The following is a 21131-nucleotide window of genomic DNA, read 5'->3' as shown; positions in this document are numbered from 1 at the left end:
ATAGTCCATGGAGACTCCTGCCTGATCTCATCCGTTAACCTGTCCATCCCCATTGCAAACAAGAAAGGGCTCAGAGCCGATCCTTGATGTAATCCCACCTCCACCTTGAACCCATCTGTCATTCCTACAGCACACCTCACCACTGTCAATCTGCCCTCATACATATCCTGCACCACTCCAACATACTTCTCTGCAACTCCCAACTTCCTCATACAATACCACACCTCCTCTCTCAGCACCCTGTAATATGCTTTCTCTAAATCCACAAAGACACATTGTAACTCTTTCTGACCTTCTTTGTACTTCTCCATCAGCATTCTCAAAGCAAACATCACATCTGTGGTGCTCTTTCCTGGCATGAAACCATACTGCTGCTCGCTAATCATCATCTCTCCTCTTAACCTAGCTTCCACTACTCTTTTTCCCATAACTTCATGCTTTGGCTGATCAACTTTATACCTCTGTAGTTGCTAAAGCTGTGCACATAACCCTTAGTCTTGAAAACTGGTACCAGTATACTTCTTCTCCACTCCTCAGGCATCCATCCTCTCACTTTCCAAGATTGTGTTAAACAATCTTGTTAAAAACTCCACTGCCTCTCTCCAAAACACCTCCATGCCTCCACAGGTATGTCAGGTTAGATGAATAAAAAAATCACACTCAAACCAACTGGTCTACCAATCTTCCAAATATTCATTAACACTCTCATGAGCAAGTCCCGTGAGCCGCGTTAGGGGTAAATATCTCTGACTGAACTCAGTCACCCGTTTAATCTCCCATGACCCAGATCCAGTGTGTGCTGAGACTCCACTCCACAGCTTTCCCTCACCCTACGTGCGTAGGGCTGGAGTAAAAAGCCCACATAGGGGATCCTTTGTTTAGGAGAGTCTAGGCATGGAAGATAATTTACAAGCCGCTAAGGTCCTCACACCATTGGCTGATGAGGCTCTGTCTGCGTCTGCGAAAGGCATCCCATACGTGTGTGTGTGTGTCTGTGTGTCTGCTGTGAGTTTGTGCGCGTCTGCTGCAGCAGTGCTCTGCTACGAGCCGCGGTCATGATACCCATAAGCTTGCCCTACGCTCGGCTACTGTAGCCAGATATTCTTTTTTTTTTCTTTTTTTTTTGAAGGCTGAAGGAAGCAAAGCAAGATGGCTCCCGGTACCTTTTAGGGATATGCTGCCCAAACTGGAGGGGCTTCCTCTGAGGACAGAAGAGGTAAAAAGGCAGCTGAAGCGTTCATCCTCTATTGGATCTATTGTTTCGCCGCAGATGGGTCAGCTAAAGTAAAGCTTATCTAGAGGTTATCCTCTGCTGTCGCTCCCTCTGCCACACTGGTTTTAGCTGTGATTACTCGGAAGACTTGCGGTGGCTATTGTCATTATTATTGAATCACTGAGGACCAGCGCTTCTGTCGTGTGTGTGTGTGTGTGTTTGGCTTGTCTTTTCCAGGTGGGCTACAAGGACGTGGCCAAACCAGTGACAAAGAGGACAGTTTCCACGGTAACAGACACCCCCGCCACCACCACCACCATCACCCCACACACACACACACCCACCCCCCCCCCTGCATGTCTTTTTTAGCCATTGCATTGCGTGAAGAGCCCTTGCGCTTCCCCTTTTCTTTCTTGCAATGTTTTGGGCAGCCATATTTCTGCACCTGCTGTTTTTTGACCGGCGAAGTGGAGTGGCTCTAATCCCCGGGATGTGAATTGTAATTTGGCAGGTTTTATTTGTTTGGCTGCAGCAGCAATGGCATTATTGTTGTGTGGTTAATAGAAATGGTCATCTCATTACTGTGGCAGTCTCAATCCGTGCAGTTTTATGGCTGATTAAGCCCCGATTCATGCTGGGGAAAGTTTGAGCGGTGGCATTATATATGCAGTTTTCATATATTTTCCGGGGTCTATTGCTGTTCAAAAAGCCCCGCTTTGCCAATTGATTGCTATTTTATGTGGTGTTTTTAGTGTGTGGACCCTGTAATGTTGCGTTCAAAGCAGTGACGGGCAAGGTACTCTCCATGAATGAACCAGACGCTCACAGGAGTTCAGAGTAACACATGCGCAACACTTACTCTCAGTCAGGAAGGAAGCATGTTTTTTCATGGTTTTATCTTGAGAGCAGCACTCGTGCGCCGTGAGCTAGCGATCATAATGGTGGTGTCTTAATTCTGTACAGCCACAAAATGAACAAGAAAAGACACAGGTAAAAGTTATTTTGACATTTCCTTGGCTCGTAGTGTGTATTTTGGATATATTATACACTAATTTGTTCGTCAAAACCTGTGTGAGTGTGGAATACACACTCACTTATTTAGTGAAGACAAGTCAGGTGTTCAGATCAGAGTGTGTGTGTGTGTGTGTGTGTGTGTGTGTGTGTGTGTGTGTGTGTGTGTGTGTGTGTGTGTGTTGCATTAGGTAGGAATGGATACTCCTTCCTCGGAACTTGCTTGGAAACACATCTCTCCTGAGAGGGTTGTGAGGATTCAAGCAGCAGTCACACTCCTGTTGCTAGGGTAGGTCTCTATACTTGTGTACACGTGTGTTGTGTGTGTGTTTGTGTGTGTATATTTGCGGAGGGGAGCATTCACCCTCAAGCTACTGTAGAATGGGTTTTTTTATCAGTCTTTATGGCTTTCACGTAAGCAGGAGGTGTGTGTATGTGTGCGCGCGCGTGCACCCTAAGAGAAAGAGAGAAAAAACTGCCAGCTAAAGAAAGCTTTTCTCAGTACAATACCATGAAGTCCAGTGTGAGTCATTTGGAGGCCCTGAAGCAGACACAACAAGCGCAGCACAAAGACATGGCTCTAACACATCACAGATCCTTCCTCCCCGGAGCTCCAGCGGCAAAATGGGAGCACATGATTTTTCTTTCACATCCTGCATCCTGGTCTTTTTATATCACAAGAGTACATGTATCAGAATTACAAACAGAAGATACTTTGATGTCAGTTTTGGATCTTAAACTCTTGAGATACAATGCGTTCAAACACACGCACAAATACACACTCACGCATGTAGACGACGTACACACACACGTGTGTCTGGTGCAGTGCTGGAAACCAGCCAGTGCTTCTTTGTCATTGAAAGCAGGTTATTGTGACAGACACGCTGCCTTTTTCCCCTCTCTCTCTGCTCACTCTCCCTCTCGATCGCTCTCATTTGAACACCGGGGTGGCCCTTCTCCACATGCAGTGTTGAGTGCGTATATAAGCCACCCGGTTGCAGAGGCAGCCAAGATATTGCCTCAGCCTCCGTTGGCAGCAGTCTATTCCATCAGGGGTGTGTTTCTTGTCGTGACAACTGAGGATAGTGGACCAGTGATGTGGGTGGGGGGGTGGGTGGGAGGAAGTGAGGTGGATCGGAAATGGATGAGGAAGACCGTGCTATTTATTTTCCCACCTGTACTCTACCAAATCCCAGTTCCTGCACTAGAGTACAGTCCTTTACTTGGATGGTTGAGAAGAGATTAAGTTGAGGTGTCTTGCCTGAAGGGGTTAAGGTCAGTAGAAGAAACAGGTGGTGGCATCAAGGGCAGTATTCTGGGTGCTGGAGCCCACATTAGTGGGCTCCAGCACACAAATTGCACGTAAACAAAAACACATTAACTCAAATGTAATGGAAAGAGAGCAGTGTCACCCTGGCAGTCCTCCGCATGTCATTGACACATTTCCTTGTGTGCGCTGTGTTTGGTCTGTGGGTGGAGGGGGGAGTGCGTAGTCTGATTTTAGTACTGAAGTATTCATGCTGCCTAATCTGGATCTGCCAGCTTGGATGCAGCGCAACCTGTCTCTTCTGTTGCCGTGTGCAGTTCTAAAATGCAAAAGGGGAGTTCAAATGAGGTAAACACGGAGAAGAAGAAGCTGGCATCCACTTTCCTCCAGAGCCCCTGCAGTCAGGCTAGTTCATTAGTGTGAAAACGGGATGCGTCATGAGCACGCGCGCACACACACACACACACACACACACTGTACTTACAGGGTTGTGCAAACACACACCCTCCAGCTCCTGCAAACAAGTTTTAGATCCTTTTGTCAGCTGAGTCTTGGCACACTACACAGTGTCTTTATGTTTGTTTTGCTGCAACATACTTTTGAGCAGTTGTCCAGTGCTATAGGCCAGACTGTTAATGAAGAAAGTGTTATTAAAGAAGAGGGGAGTTGACTTGCCTGAAGTTGTTGTACACATGCTCACCCTGATGATAACCGGATCTAGGGGAGTGTTTGTTTGCTCCATAATAAAACTACTGTATGTGAGTGAGGACCATTTGCCAGGGTAGTCTTCCATGTGTCCGTTGTAGCCAGTTCCTGATGAACGATTATCATGACATGAGCTAAGCTGATTAAGATTCAGAGGGTAATGGAAAGTAAGACCATCCTTGTGGCATCGGGAGGTCAGCAGTCTCACGTTCTTCCTGTCTTTGTTCCTGTACAAAACACTCCAACTCCCTATTTTTCCGCCACGGGTCTTCTTTTTTTTTTAATCTAAAGGAAATTCACTCTCCCATCTTCTTGTTTTATACAGGTGAAGTAGGGAAGGAAATTAGAAAAGAAGAAGACTTTTTTGTAAGTCAAAGAAGTTTGAATCAGTTCATCTGGATACGTTTATTGACAGACACATCTGTCAGTAAACGTATCCAGATGAACTGATTCAAACTTCTTTGATTTTCTTACCTGGATTATTGAGATCATCATCAAGACACTTTATTGTAAGATTCAATCTTAGAGCTCTGACAGGGCTCCATCTTAGGCCAGTAGTGGCACCTATGTTTTTCCGGAGGCAGGAGAGTAAGGGCTCTAGTTTCCAGGTCATAGCGCAGTTGGAGGCGCTGGCCCTAGTTCACGGCGCAAACCTCTAAGATGTTGCTAATACTTTTTCGCTAATTTCAGGACATGCTGTGCTGGCGGTAATCGGGCGCAACGGAGACACAGTTGTAATAGGGTTGGATTAAAAGGAATAAATTATCAGTAGGCGTGGTGGGAGCGGTCATTAATTACGGCCAATCAAATCAGCCCCTCATTCCCTTTGAAAGCAGCACACGCTCTATCATGGCGAACCGCCAATTTCGTAATGGACAGCGGAAGGCCAGACTGGCTAAGATAGAAAAGCTTCTGAAAGTGAAGGACATCACTACTAAGGACTAAGTTCTAAGGACTGTTGCTCTAAGGACAACACTAAGGCAGAAAAACTTCTCCCAGGAGGAAACTGATGTCCTTGTTCGGGAGGTGCAGAGTCACCAAGTGCGCATACAACAGACATTAACACCAGTTCCAATGTGATATGAGACAACACGTAAACGTGATTATTTGACAGGCTGCCTGCCGTTTAATGTGTCTTCGTTGTCACCAGCATCTTTCTCTTTCCTGCACAAACTATGAACACAGCAGAAGCCCTTAAATAGTTGTGATCACAGATCAATTAGCCTAGGCAATCAGTTCTTTCTTTCAGGTTGAATGAGGTTAACTGAAATATTGAAGTCCCCGTCTGACTTGACTTGACCATGTTGTTTTCCATGCGTAATGACGCACATTGACTTTTATGCTGGAATCCAATGCTACATATGCAGATTTTGTTTTTTGATTAAACCAGTTGAATTATTCACGAAATAGGCGAACATAACGTACACAAAAGTGGCGTGTGTGATTTTGGATAAGTCTGTGCTTAGTGCACCTTCGCCTAAAGCCTGGAAACTACCACACAACGCCTGCGTCTGTGTTAAGACGTGGTCTGACCAGGCGGAGACGCAGGTGTAATATCTGGTTTTATTTGACACCAAACTAGCACTGCATCACCTGATTTTGACTGACACACCTTCTACTGCGCCCCCACGCCCGTTTTGGCACAAGCGATGTCATGGCGAGCCCAGAAATTAGCAAACGTGCCCAGGTGAGAGGAAAATCGCCTTGCGCCCAACGAAATTATCACTATGTCTGCGTTGGCGCTACCGCCGGCCTTGCGCCATCTGGAATCTAGAGCCCTTAAAGGAAAAATCAGGTGTTTTCTAACCTAAGCCCTATTTTTCAACCATTAAGAGTCAAACTGAATGATGGGTATAAGAATCTTTTAAATGAATCCTAAAATGATCCACTTGAAAAACCACCTTTTTTGGCACTAACAGGCTCAGAATGTTATTAGGAGTTATTATGGGTCTTAAGAGCCTTAGCCACTATATCATATATTATATTATGTTATATTATATTATATCTAATATAAATATCAATCCATTTCTAACCCAGAGCAGAAGCCACACTGTTATCCCAGGAGGAGTGAGTTGTTGCCGGAAGACAACAGTAGACACGTGAGAGAGTTGAAGAGAAGTGCAAAAAAAAAGAAGGCTATCACTGCACACTTCTCAAAATATTCTAAGTCTGTTATTGCCAAACAAGACTAGGTCAAAATCTTGTATATGACTGGACCGTGCATGGTCAGTCTTCAAAATTGTTGCCAAGTTGTTACAGGGATAGTCAGTGGTAGTGTCTATTATGTGAATTCCTGGATATTAAATGTTCATCTGCAATTTTCTGAAGTAGTCCCACTAATATTTGTTGTTAAAGAGTAATGAAGTAATCGTGTAACTTGGTCACCTGATCCAGCGACCAGGTCACCTGATCCAGCAACCCAATCATGTCAAACATGATCACTCAGTCAGTCAGTCACTCTAGCGTTGTCCCTCAGTGACATTCGCAGTTGTAGGGCTGGCCTGCCGGCTGGTCCAGCCAAAACAGAGGTATTTTAGTGGACATCATTTTTTTTTTATTATTATTATTTCTGATTTTTCCCTTTTTTCTCCCAATTTAGTGGCCAATCGATCCCTATTTTAATTCAAACACCCACCCTCGCACTGTATGCGTTCGCCAACTGCATCTCTCCGGCCGGCAGTCTCGAAGGAGACCGCCTCGCCACTTTCGTGACAAGGCGACTCCAAGCCGAACCACTGTTTTTCCGACACACACAGAGACGCATTCACGTGACGAACACAAGCCGACTCCGCCCCCCTCCCGAAGACAGCGTTGCCAATGATCGCTGCTTCGTCGAGTCCGGCCATAGTCGGATCTGACGAGACCGGGTCGCGAACCCCAGTCCCCAGTGGGCAACTGCTAGTGGACATCATTTAGCAAGTGCCATTACCCCAAAGGATTACATTGTAGTTTAGTGTGCAGCAGTTGGCAGATGCTAGCTTGCTCATTACTGAATCAATTTAAAAGATTCTGCTACCCATAATTCGGTTTGACTCCTAACTTTAGGAAAATATGGCTTAGATTAAAAAATGCCAGAGTTATGTACCATCAGACTGCGCCACTCAGTTGTGTCTCAGCACATACCTTTAAGGGCTCTCCCTAACCTCCTAAGGGTCTGTGCCTCTCTGCCACTCAGACATCAATGTGGGTCTGTCGCAATGTCCATTCAGCATGGCCTTTGTAGAGGTAGATCAGTATGTCAATACTGTGGACCTTTGGATAGTCTTAGCCTTGCTGGAAGTCATTATCTGTCATAGCTGAGAGATCAAGCTCTGCTGTGGCTAGCCACATGTAGCCATATGAAGATAAACCCTTGCTATTTAGTTAATCACTCACTCGGGTTGACAAGGAAGGGCTGCTACATGGAGAGCCACCTGTGCTTGAAGACACAAACACGAACACCCCCCTCCATACACACACACACGCCACGTTTAAATGCACGCTACACACATGCCCTCAGTGACCCCCAAGCAGTGACGCAACTATGAACTGTGCGTGACTCTGAATGTTTACCCTTTGGCTCTCAGCTACCTGTGGGGCTGTGGCTCTCGACACTCTGCAGCTCAGGCAAGAATGTGGTCCTGACTCCCATGAACTAATATAGTTTAACAAATATTTGTAGCTCTGTTTAAAGAATGTTTTTCAAGAGCTCTATCAAAAGCACAATCTTTACTTTTTGTGCACCGTAATATTTCCCACACAGTGTTGTTAGGGGTGCAGTGAAACTCCTGCTCACGACATGCTGCGAGGCAATCTGTTGTGCACACGCTGAATCACAGTATACCATCTGAGTCACGTCTCTCTCTGTTTCTCTCTCTCTGTCTTTTTCTCACGATCTTTCTTTTTATCTGTCTATCTATCTATCTATATCTATCTGTCAATCGATCTATCTATCTATCTATCTATCTATCTATCTATCTATCTATCTATCTATCTATCTATCTATCTATCTATCTATCTATCTATCTAATCTATCTAATCTATCTATCTATCTATTTATCTATCTATCTGTCGATCTCAGGTGGTTCCCGAAAGTGGTTCAGTAAATGGCAGAGGCGGGGCCCAGATGGATGACACGCACACGGCAGCAGAGGAGGATGAGGGGGAAGAAGGCCACATACCTGGCACAAACTCCCCACACGTCACCCACGCACTCACCCACAACCTGGCACTAGACCAAGGTGGACGGCAGGCACTTATAAAGAGCGAATCCAGTCTGGAGCAAACTGACACTGCACTTCACCAACACTTAAGCTCTTCTGGGACTCTCCAAAATGGTCTCGATGAGAATCTGACCAAATCTAATGGTGCTAAGATGACCGCTGGGTCACAATCCAATGCAAGATCCCCACATCAAAGGACTACAGTTGTGTCAGAGCCACCTCAAAGGATTACAATAACCACAGTCCCAAAAGGCAACTCTGAGACTGAACCAGAGGCTTCACCAGAGGACATGGCTGTTCCCCTGAAGAAAATCAAGCTGGAGGAGCCATGGCTATGGACCCCTGAGCAGTCCAGCACACAGCTAGAAGTTGAAGATGAGGTCTGTGAAGACCCGCTGTCCACATTGGCCGCTGTGGTTTGTCTCTCCATCACAGAGAGGAAGGGGCTGGAAGAGAAACTCTTTGGTTCACACTCTCCAATTTTACGCTCTTTCAAAAGTGAGCCACCAGACTTGCATTCTATCAAAACAGAGCCAGGGGACTTGAAAAGTGACTCGTGTCAGAAAAGCAACCCCATCAGCTTGCAAAAGACTATCCAGCCAGTAAAAACTGAACCTCTGCCTGGTGTCTCACTACAGAGCGTGCAGTCTCTTGTAGAGCAGAGGAATCTTAGTTTTGATCAGGCTATCGCAATTGAGGCCTTGACTCAACTGGCAGCTATACCCGAAATTACCCCAGGATCTATCAAAACAGAGAGTCCGGGTGAAGAGCCTGTCTCTGTCAGCAGCTCCTTTTCAACCTCGAATGCAAACACATCTCTGCAAGAGTCCAAACCCACAGCGGCTATCCGCTGTAACAAAGTCTCTGTCATCAGCTCACCACTAAACCAGACATCAGTTATACGCCCTCCTGTGGTCAGACAAGGGAACATCATCCAATGCTCGTGGGGTGCTGGCTTCACCGGAAAATTGTCTTCACAAGATCTCTTAGAGGCCAGCTCAGATGGTGAAAGAGGGGTCTTTCGGAAGGAAGACCAGGGATTTGGTTCTCATGTTATCAAGTCTGAAGGCAACTGCAAAGACCAGAGTGACATGGAGAAGAGGATCTTTATAGATCAAGAGAGGTTGTTTGGGGGAGACAGAGACAAGCTCATGGGTAAAATAGTGAGGAGGAACAGAGATGAGGAGGAGGTGGCTGCTCAGCTGGCAGACCTTGCATTCATCATTCAGTCTCGTCACAGCCAGCAGTCAGAGAACAAACCTCCCGTAGGAACCCCCGTGTCGACCATCAAATACAACTTCAATTCCCAGCTACCCCCCAATAGCAAAAAAGCCCTTGTAAAGAAAGCAAAAACAACCCCCTCCAAACCCAGGAAGAAGAGGATAATCGAGGGACTTGAAGAGGGAATCAAGCATGGGACGCCCCTCCCAAAACGTACCCCCAACGGCAAGGCACCCCACAAGAGTAGAGGCCAGAAGATTCTTGCTACAGGCAAAACAGCACTTCACCACAAGAGGAACTTGTTCCTGCCCCAAGCCCAGATTGACCTGAAAAGATACCTGGCTGAGGCTCAGGAGGAAAGGAGGCAGCTCTTCCTCCACAGCAACATGCACACCACAGCCCACTTAGGACCACACATTCAGAGCCACAACCCTGCTCAGTATACAAGGATCAACCATGCTCCTGGTCAAGAGAACCAGCAGTGGTCCTATTTAAATGGTCACCACCACCACCAACAACACCACTATGATCCACGCAACGGTCACTGCCCAGGATCGGGCCAGGAGTGTGAAAAACATTTGTTAACTCAGGTAGTGCAGCCCGGTGTAGGGCTGCAGCCCGGTGCTGATCCAAACACCAGCTCCGCCAACCTCAGCATCCTCAGCAATGTTGCTGGGTTTCACGGTCTTGTCAATGGCTTCTCAGGGGCTCGACAGTCCCCTCCTCCAAGCCAGCAGGGTTACTACAAGGTGGAGAGGTCAGGGCCTGTCACCGTCTTGTCGACATCTGCTGATGGAGAGCTGGACCAATCCGAAGAGTTGACTCCAACTAAGAATGGCGTCAACAGCTTCCTGGAGTCTCCTCTGAGTTTCCTGGACACCCCAACCAAGAATCTGCTCAACACCCCTTCCAAGAAATTAACTGATATTCCCTCCTGTCAGTGCATGGGTGAGTCATGGCTACTTAAAAGACTTTATTTTTGCAACATAGAAAAGAGATAAAGCTGCAATTGTAACGTTTCTCCAGTAATAAATCATTATTTTATCCATCTGGAACATGGAATTAGGTTGCATGATATTAACTGTCATCTATTAATATGGTTGGAGACTCTCTTCAGTCTCCGTATACTGCTGTTGACGTTTTTTGACCAGGTAGGATGAACACTGGTGCGACAGCAAACAAATACGTATTGTAAACCATTCCAGCCAGAAAAAAGATTGAAACGAGATGATGATGTGGCAATGCTTCTGTAAGACAGACGATCACTATTATAGAGCAATGTGACAATGTGATCTGATGAGGTTTAGACTGCCTGTGTTAACTTTGGTCCAAGGATTGCATTTTTACAAGGCTGCAGACTGTTTACTGACAGCACACAAACCGCAACGGTTGCTACATCTTACTTGCTTGTAGTCCAAGAAAATCAGTGTCACCAGGTCTATTTGTCTCTGGCTTCTACATTCTACTATATTGGTGCGCTGTTAGACTGTAACATTGACTTATCGTCCAACAGAGTTGCCACATCATTGTCACATTTCAAATGGCTAAAATAATGCAAAATCTTCGCGATTGCAGTCTTAAGCAATTGGTTAATTTTATTTCTCTCTTGGAATGAACTGTATTTTGGGAGCTATTGCTTTAAGAATTTGACGAGACCAAAGTTTCTGTTTATTATTTAAAAACTAAGAGTAACTGTATTGGTTGTAATTCTTATGTATGATTCTTATTCATGTATGTTAAAACTTACGGATGACCCAATCTGGTGTCAGATTTTGGTTTAGATCACTGCTAAGTTCTACTAAATCTTCTGCATTCATAATGACTCTTCTGTGCGGCTCATACACACGCACAAATATAATTACAGATAAACACACAAAGACTTCTATAAAAGGGAATTCAATGAGCAGTGAAGGGGTTCTTTTCCCACAGAGCAAATCATTGAGAAAGAGGAAGGCCCGTACTATACTCACCTTGGGGCAGGACCCAATGTAGCCGCAGTGCGTGAATTAATGGAGAACAGGTAGAGTGAGTCCTACTACTCTATTTACACAGCGTGTGTGTGTGTGTGTGTGACTACTACCACGTTCATCACACTCTTTATGTATGTGTGTGTCTTTGTCTGCGTCTCTGTTTTTGTCTGTGCATGTGAATGTATGTGTGTTAACTGTCAACTATGCTGAGAACAATGTAGTCAGCCACAAGCCCCAAGTAATGGGGTGGGGTTATGGATTCTGTCGTTAAAGGGAAGCATTGCTGAGTTAGCTGTACACACACATACGCATGAGCACACTCCCTGACTCACCCACACAAGCGCACACACACACGTGCACACACACACACACACACACACACACACACACACACACACACACACACACACACACACAAACAAGTTGAAACAGGAAACCCCCAAAGCTGACTTGAGGGGCCCTTCAACAAAAATGACAGCATGTTTAAAACAACTCAGTGTTTACGGCTCCCTGAACAGCCTCTCTTAACCGACAGCAGATATTTAGATTTTATTAATGTGTTTTTCACAGAGGTTTGGGATTTTTGTTAAACGTTAATATTTGTTTCTTGGGATGATGTCGAGAGTTGAAAATGTACCAGTGTTGACTAGTTGCCCCATGCTTCTCACACTAACATGGAAATCATATGTAATACAGTGGAATGATGTGCCTTGGTTTATATGGACTGATACTACAGTTTGTGTGTTTTATTGGTTGCAGGTGTGGGCACAAATGTTTGATTTGTTAATGCCGCAGGATTTGTGTGTTGTCTGTTGTCCTCAGGTAGGATTAGTAACACAATGTTGTCTAAATGTGCCTTGTCAGTGATATGCGGTATATTAGTGCTGACTTAATGGTGTTGTATTGATGTGTGCTGGGTGCACGTTACAGGTATGGTCAGAAAGGGAATGCAGTCAGGGTGGAGGTTGTGGTGTACACCGGAAAAGAAGGAAAGAGCTCTCAGGGCTGTCCAATAGCTAAATGGGTGAGTATCTTCTATTTGTTTTATTTTTAATATGTTGTCCACAGTGCAGCCATAACATGTGTCGATGCCAGAGCAATTGCTTTTGCTTTTTCTGTGTTAATCTGCTAACAGGAAAGTGGCATCTCTTTAGGGGTGTTATACAGGCTTGATGAATACACCATCCTAATTGGTTATCGAACACATGCCCTCAGTTGCTAATTCACATCTAATTCTGTCACCCTGCAGTAAAAAGATCTAGTTGAATTTGTGGATTATTGAATCAAATTAACAAGCTGCAGTTAGCGTGTTTAATTGGCTGAATGTTAGTTGTTAAGGGTCATTTCAGTGGGTTATAATGTTGTCCATGAGTACTTCTTAAAAGCAGTCAATATTGGGCGTCCGGGTGGTGTGGCGGTCTATTTTGTTACCTACCAACGAGGGGGATCGCCGGTTCAAATCCCTGTGTTACCTCCAGCTTGGTGGGGCGTCCCTACAGACACAATTGGCCGTGTCTGTGGGATGTGTGCATTTGTCCTGGTCACTGCACTAGCGCCTCCTCTGGTCGGTCGGGGCGCCTGTTCGGGGGGGGGGGGCGGGGAACTGGGGGGAATAGCATGATCCTCCCACACGCTACATCCCCCTGGCGAAACTCCTCACTGTCAGGTGAAAAGAAGCGGCTGGCGACTCCACATGTATCAGAGGAGACATGTGGTAGTCTGCAGCCCCCCCCCCCCCCGATCGGCAGAGGGGGTGGAGCAGTGACCAGGACAGTTCGGAAGAGTGGGGTAATTGGCCAGATACAATTGGGGAGAAAAAGGGGAAAAATCGAAAAGAACAAAAAAAGCCGTCAATATTATTGTGTTTACATGACCCGTAAATTCTGCCAGACTATTATTTTTAGAATAAGCTTGTAATGAATAACTGAATCAATATTTTGTGCCAAATAAAGCTGCAGTAAGGTGAATAATACTTTGCATGGGGACTTAAATCCTCTTATATGAGGTCTTAGTTAAAATATGACCAGCTTAGTAAATATTATCCCTTTCTGATCAAACATATTGCTTCCTTGTGTGTGTGTGTGTGTGTGTGTGTCCTTGTGCCTGCCAGGTGATCCGGCGCAGCAGTGAACAGGAGAAGCTGCTGTGTCTGGTGCGTCAGCGGGCAGGGCACCATTGTGACAGTGCAGTAGTAGTTATCCTCATTCTGGCATGGGAGGGCATATCCCGGTCCGTAGCGGACCACCTTTACCAGGAGCTCACAGAGACCCTCTGCAAATACGGCTCCCCCACCAGCCGCCGCTGTGCCCTCAACGAAGAGTGAGTTCCTCTCACAGGATTCATGTTGCCATTTCTTCTTCTGTCGCCAGTGTAAGACCCACCACCTCTCATTTCTCCTCTGTGTATGCGCCTCCTTCTCTCTCTCTGTCCTCCGCAGTCGAACATGTGCATGCCAGGGTTTGGACCCCGACACCTGTGGAGCTTCATTCTCCTTCGGTTGTTCTTGGAGTATGTACTTCAATGGCTGCAAGTTTGCCCGCAGCAAAGTGCCCCGCAAGTTTCGCCTGCTTGGTGACTACCCAGAGCAGGTGAGGCAGTGGCCACTTTTCTTCACAGAAATCGCGCCTTACATTTGACAACATCCCTTTCTGTTTTACAGATTTGTGGGACCTGCATATTGGGTTTATAGTGGATACTACAGCCTGTCCCTCTTCATGACCTTGTTTAGTTCACATTTAAAGTTTTACCATCCTGAGGTGTCCGGGTAACGTAGCGGTCTATTCCGTTGCCTACCAACGCGGGGATCACCAGTTCGAATCCCCGTGTTACCTCCGGCTTGGTGGGCGTCCCTACAGACACAATTGGCCGTGTCTGGGGGTGGGAAGCCGGATGTGGGTATGTGTCTTCGTCACTGTACTAGCGCCTCCTCTGGTCAGTCGGGACGCCTGTTCGGGGGGAGGGGGAACTGGGGGGAATAGCGTGAGCCTCCCACACACTATGTCCCCCTGGTGAAACTCCTCACTGTCTGGTGAAAAGAAGCGGCTGATGACTCCACATGTATCAGAGGAGACATGTGGTAGTCTGCAGCCCTCCCCGGATCGGCAGAGGGGTTGGAGCAGTGGCTGGGATGGCTCGGAAGAGTGGGGTAATTGGCTGGGTGCAAATGGGGAGAAAAAGGGGTAAAAAAGAAAAAAGTTTTACCATCTCACAAGGGAATTTTGCTCTTCAGCTCAGATATGCAGTGAAAATGCAGAAAATGTAACCAAATTTATTTGATTTTTCTGCACTTCTGTTGGGTTGCCGCTTTGGCATGACAAAATTGAAGCTTTACCAGATAGAGTGTTGTTACCAAAACACCGTTTCTCACCCAAGCATAAATTAACATTTAGTGGCTGGTGCCAACAGTTGCCTCCCAGTGGCAAATGTTGGTCATGATTATAAGAATTTGAAGCAAAGTAACTAAAATTAAAAGGAAATATCTTGAGTATTTGTCCTTTTCTTTTTACAATTTATTTATTTATTATTCTTTATTCTTTATTTATCTATTTATTTGTTTTATTTATTTATTTGTTTATATTTCATTGGGGGGCATTTTTTCAAAGCGACTCTCAAGAGAGTCATGAGCAGATATATTCATGTGTCAACCTACGGGTGTGTTTGAGAGCTGAATAGTAATCATATCATAACCAAGAGAGCGTGAGTTTTAAGTTTTTCAAGCCTGAACTTTAGCCTGTGTGTTATTGATCTATACCAGGAGGAGAAGCTAGAAAACAACCTTCAGAATCTTGCCACTGACGTTGCACCGGTCTATAGAAGACTAGCGCCCGAGGCCTTCCAAAATCAGGTACGAGTTACTTTGTGTTTGTAGCTTTATGTTTTTCTTTCAGCCATTGCTTCTTTACTTCAGACATCAATCAAACCTACTATGATGTGTCAAGTCAAACAACTCCTCCCTCCTTCCCTTTTCCCCTTGACAAGGTGGAACAGGAGGAGGCAGCAAATGACTGCAGGCTGGGCTGGAGATCGGGGCGACCTTTCTCCGGGGTCACAGCCTGTGTGGATTTCTGCGCCCATGCTCACAAGGACACACATAACATGACTAACGGAAGCACTGTGGTAAGCTGATAGGACACCATGTTGTGTGTGTCTGCTCTTTTTTGTCACATAGCTTTGCAACACCTCACACCTCTTCTAGACCGTCCTGGTTCGAGAGTTTGGTTCAGACTCGGCAGGCATTGATGGTATGTCGTCTACTGTTTGGTTGGACAACATCCACACCATCTATGTCCACTTACAGGTTTGCACTTTAACCAAGGAAGACAACAGGGCAGTGCGTAACATACCTGAGGATGAGCAGCTCCACGTTCTGCCCCTTTACAAGATCTCTGACAGGGATGAGTTTGGCCAGGTCGAGGGTCAATGGGCCAAGATACAAACCGGGGCTCTTCAGGTCCTCTCTGCCTTCCCCAGAGAGGTGAGTTTGTTGGGAGAAAAACAGTTTTCATCATTTTAGCACTTGTAATTTTACTCTTTAAAAAACTATAATGACAGATTTGTATTACAACTACCTTCTGAATTGAAAATAAATGGCTTATTTTTCGGAATTGTTAGGTGCGTCTACTGGCTGAGCCGGTGAAATCAGCCCGTAAGAGGAGGCAAGAGGCCCGTTTGAAGGCCCAGACAGAGCGACTGGAGAAGAAACTGGGGCATACTCCCCTCACCCCGGGAAAAGTAAAAAATGAGAGTCCCAACAAAGGTGTGTAAATCAAATTGTTGTTTGCATTGATTACATCATGGTTTGACTGATTCAGTGATTAGTAAATGTCTAAATAGACAGATATTTAATTTTTTGTCTGTGAATACAATCATCAATGGTACATTCGTCTCTCCGAAGAATCCTACATATATCAATACATTGTTAGCCCTTTGTAAATATATCATGTAAACAGAGCATGTGGCATGTTGTATGTTGTGTGTTCGTGAAATTAGGTTTTAAAAGCACTTCTGCAGAGCAGTCTCCCACATTCAAATCAGAGCCGCAGGCCTATCACAGCTCTCCAAGACTACCACCCAGACCTGCCAGTGTTGGGAAGTATCTACCTGAGCGAAACCAAGCCAGCACTTACAACCAGAGCACCAGCAACTACCCCACTCCAGGTGCAGTGGTCACCCCAGGGCGGGAGGCCCTCTCCCCCCATCACCACGACTTGCCTGGCCCCAGGTATAGACAGAATGGTTCAACTCTAAATTATGAAACAATGGGAGATGCCAGAAATGGTTACTCTCCAGGGTCCGGTGACAGGATTGTTCCCAAAAACCAGTCTATGGACCCCTCAGATCGTATACCCCCCCATAAAGTCCTTAGTGACTACCCCCACACATTTAAGACTGAGCCTAATGAGGTGCACTGTTCTCTTCTGAGCAGACCCACCCCCAGTGAGAGTGCTCCTCCTCCCTCCTGCTTATCCCCCCTACCTACCTCCGAGGGCCTCTTCAGTAGACTCAATGGGCTCCACAGGGGTGCAGTGGAGGTCGAGTCAGAGGTCCGAGGTCACGGCCTTGCACCTCTCTCATCCCTCCCCCTCCCGCTGCAGACATCCCCCTGTGAACCAGAGGAGGTTAAGCAGGAAGAGGTTTGGTCTGACAGCGAGCACAACTTCCTGGACAATGACATAGGCGGGGTTGCCGTGGCGCCATCACATGGCTCCATCCTAATAGAATGTGCCCGACGAGAGCTGCATGCCACCACCCCAATCCTCAGGCCTAACCGCAGCCACCCCACACGTATCTCCCTTGTCTTCTACCAGCACAAGTCCCTGAATGAGCCGGGCCATGGGATGGCCATGTGGGATGCCAAAATGGCCAAGCGTGACCGCGAGAGGGAGGAAAAAGCTGAGAGACTGGGAATGGAGGACAGCCCTGGTAAAGGGGCAGGTAAGGGGGGGAGTGGAGCTGGTGGTATAGAGCCAAAAGATGAGGAGGAAGAGGAGGCGGCAAAGAGGATTCTGAAAGTCCCTACCCGTCAAGCATGGACTGTTCCACGGGATGGCGTCATTACTGTGTCCCCTTACGCTCTAACCCAAGTCACTGGCCCTTACAACCGCTGGACTTAGAAAATGTGTTGAATACATACACACATGAACACACAGAAACACGCACATGCACACACACACACACACACACACACACAGTTAACTCCTATACCCTGTGCTTCTGCCTTACCTCAATCAACTTCACACTTCTACTCTCATTTCTATGTGTAATTTTCATTGTGCTTGTCTAATATATCTGTTTCTTAGTCTTTTTTCATCTCTGCCTTCAAAGTGATGAGAAAGACCAAAGTTTGTGGGCTTTTTAACTGTGAGTTTTGATGTTGGTTTTTATTGTAAAGAGATGGTGCTTTGAAGCATTTTAAGACATTTTTAAACTGGTTTTATATACATGATTAAGAACAAAAAAGATGTGATTATTTATTCTGATCATTACAGTTTCTATTTAATTTCTGGTGCAAGCCTGTTTACTGCAGAATTTCTATGTTAACCTACATTATGTTTTGACTCTCAGAATTTACATTGTACAGTCGGTCTATGCTCTTAGTTTCAGCCAACGGTGCTCTTTTCATGACATGAGATGAATTTTATTGGTTTATACATCGGTGCCATTCTAATTGTAACCTTCTAAGTGAAAACATTATGTCACGTGACATGGAGAACCAGACTAATATAATACATACATTTACTACACATTACGTCACATGTAGCATTGTGCTCTGCCTTCTGTTGCCTCTGAATTCGATTGGCAGATGATGAAGGCAATGTACATTTTTGTTCTGTTTGGTTTTCTATAAGTTAGGATGGTTTGTCTTTTTATTCAGTGGGCATATATATGTAAGGCATATTGAGAAGCACTTTTCTAATTTTACGAAACCTAACTTGAAAAAGGTCCCAATCCATTGGCCTACATATGTATGTACAGATAGAGTTATATTTGACCGCTTCGCGTGAGACCTCTTTATTTCACAGTATTTCTGCATTTATCTGGGTTTTTTTTTTATTCTTCAGTTTGATTGAGCTGCAATCATGACCGTGGCATTCATATCTCATAAGATTCATTCTTATTTAGTACTTAGCATAATGGGTAATTATGAAATGCTGCAACAATAAAGTGCTTATGTCACTGGCACTTAAATTATGTTCACTTTAGGAAAATTAATTCAAAGTGTTTTAAACATCTGTTTTCATAGGGCACAAATGACGAACGATCATAGGAATCAAATATTGATTTAAAAGATTTACTGTAATGTTTTTTTATGGTGCTAACGAGACCTCTTTTTTTTCGGTATTCAAAATGTGTCATCTATCTCAACTGCATATTGCCACTCTTTATGTCCATACGAATACATGACATATGACTATGTCATTGAATGCTAAACTAACTAAACGGTTTCGTTTATGTTTTTGCCTACGAAAACCACTCATAAAACAGCAGACAGATCCCACTCAGACGATATCCTAAGATGATTCCAGGTGCTTTATCCTCGTGAAGACTTTGTTTACAGACTTTTTTTGCATGGTCTAAACATGGCGTACAGGGTTGTTGTCAATTCCTTGGGCCTCAGAATTTTTTATTGCCCATGAAAGAAAAACTTTCTATTTTAAGAATGTCGCCCGTCAAATCCAGACTAAATACAGACCGAAAAGAAGCTGAACTGCTATCCGCCCAGTATGATTTGCAGTGTGGAAGGTTTGGGTCTTTTAAATACACCTCTTTTTGGTGCTAAAAGGCTGTCGAGGTCTATTCATGGACCAAACTTCTTTGCATACTGTGAAGTGACAATACGGTGCTCATAGCGTAATCGGCACATGCTGATCTTCTATAATACATGATTCCATTGTCAGATATTTGTCTCGTACTTACCAGCTGGCAAAATACTGAGAAGCACTGGTAACCATTACTTAAAATCATCAGCTGTGGCAAACGCAGATGCTGTCACACTAAACATGTCTACCCAGGGTTCAAAAGTCTTCCGCTGATAACTAAACTCATTGAATCATGCTCAGATGGGTGTCATCTTGGGAAAATGTGTACAACCCACAGTCACCATATAAACTCATAATGCAATGAATGTAAACAGAGGTCAACTCTGATTTAGATAATAGAACATTTTCAACTTAAGTAACATCACATAAAGACAGGTAAAACATTTTTTTTCCTTTTATTTGTCATTTTTAATTTATTGGAGGAAATTCTCACTCCACATTACGCAACCACATAGTCTTGGTATCAACAAGGAACTAACAAGAAGCACCAGCATTTACAAATCTGGGGTTTTTATACATAGAAAAAAGGTGTACATATGTATGTGAACCAGATTGTTTTTACTGTATTGTTAATGGTGTGTAGACAATGGATGATCTTGCTTATTTTAAAACTGAATTACTGTACTTTGCTGAAAGTATATCCATTTTAGACTTGAGAAGAGACTAAATTTAGCATTCCTTTTATGGATGGCTGATCTCTTTCGGGATTGTGAAATAAAGACATATTTATATTTTGGACCTGATCAGGATTATACTTGTTTTTTGTTGTTTGTGTGTGTGTGTGTGTGTGTGTGTGTGTGTGTGTGTGTGTGTGTGTGTGTGTGTATGCTAACACGTGCTTATGCAGGTTTGTAAACAGGTTTATATGATTGTACTATGTGCATATGAGTCTGCATGTATGCGTGTGTTTTTTTTATGCAAGACTGAGTGACTCATTTATGAATGAGATTGAATTAACAAATACACAGTATAGCTTATAAAAATCCATCCATCCGTTATCCACACTGCTTATCCTGCTCTCAGGGTCACGGGGATGCTGGAGCCTATCCCAGCAGTCATTGGTCGGCAGGTGGGGAGACACCCTGGACAGGCTGCCAGGCCATCACACAGCACCACACACACACACACGCACTTTCTAGGGAAAATTTAGTACAGCCGATTCACCTGACTTACATGTCTTTGGACTGTGGGAGGAAACCGGAGCACCCAGAGGAAACCCACGCAGACCTGAGGAGAACGTGCAAACTCCACACAGAGGATGACCCCCAAGGCCGGACTACCCTGGGCCTCAAACCCAGAACCTTCTTGCTGTGAGGCGACCATGCTAACCACTGCGCCACCGTGCCAGCTTATAATAATAATCGATAATAATAATAGTAAAAGAGTCTGTATACGCTTCTCATCTGCAGTGATAGATCTTGAGGCGCTTCACAGATAAAAGATATAGTCAAAAATATATATATATATATTCAATACAGACAACACTTGGTTGGGCTCATAATAGTAGCTTTCCTATGACTATAAAACACACTTTTTGTCACAGATTTATAAAACGCAGATGTATCTGCTTATCTGACACCAGTGAACACAATCTTCGTCTGGGTCTTAATTGGTAGATCGTCACGACCTTTTCAGCTCATCTACAGATTACACCTTTTCCTTTGCCTACTTCCACACTGGGGGTTCACCAATTTAACCATCCTGTAAATCCCTGCTATGAAA

General features: G+C 44.9%; 1 protein-coding gene across 1 annotated transcript in view; it reads left to right on the top strand.

The window, feature by feature from the left end:
* tet1 (tet methylcytosine dioxygenase 1) overlaps positions 1-20140 on the top strand; it is a 40082-nt gene extending 19942 nt beyond the window's left edge. Inside the window, exons 2-11 of the mRNA XM_056291816.1 lie at positions 8257-10567; positions 11549-11639; positions 12520-12613; positions 13700-13908; positions 14027-14177; positions 15344-15433; positions 15568-15705; positions 15887-16063; positions 16201-16345; positions 16579-20140. Coding sequence (XP_056147791.1) covers positions 8257-10567; positions 11549-11639; positions 12520-12613; positions 13700-13908; positions 14027-14177; positions 15344-15433; positions 15568-15705; positions 15887-16063; positions 16201-16345; positions 16579-17702 — 4530 coding nt within the window. The 3' untranslated portion in view covers positions 17703-20140. The remainder of the gene's footprint in view (positions 1-8256; positions 10568-11548; positions 11640-12519; positions 12614-13699; positions 13909-14026; positions 14178-15343; positions 15434-15567; positions 15706-15886; positions 16064-16200; positions 16346-16578) is intronic.
* Positions 20141-21131: the final 991 nt, after the last annotated feature.

The sequence above is a fragment of the Lampris incognitus genome, chromosome 13 (assembly GCF_029633865.1).
Source record: "Lampris incognitus isolate fLamInc1 chromosome 13, fLamInc1.hap2, whole genome shotgun sequence".
NCBI lineage: Eukaryota > Metazoa > Chordata > Actinopteri > Lampriformes > Lampridae > Lampris > Lampris incognitus.
This window is presented reverse-complemented; position numbering and strand designations above follow the sequence as displayed.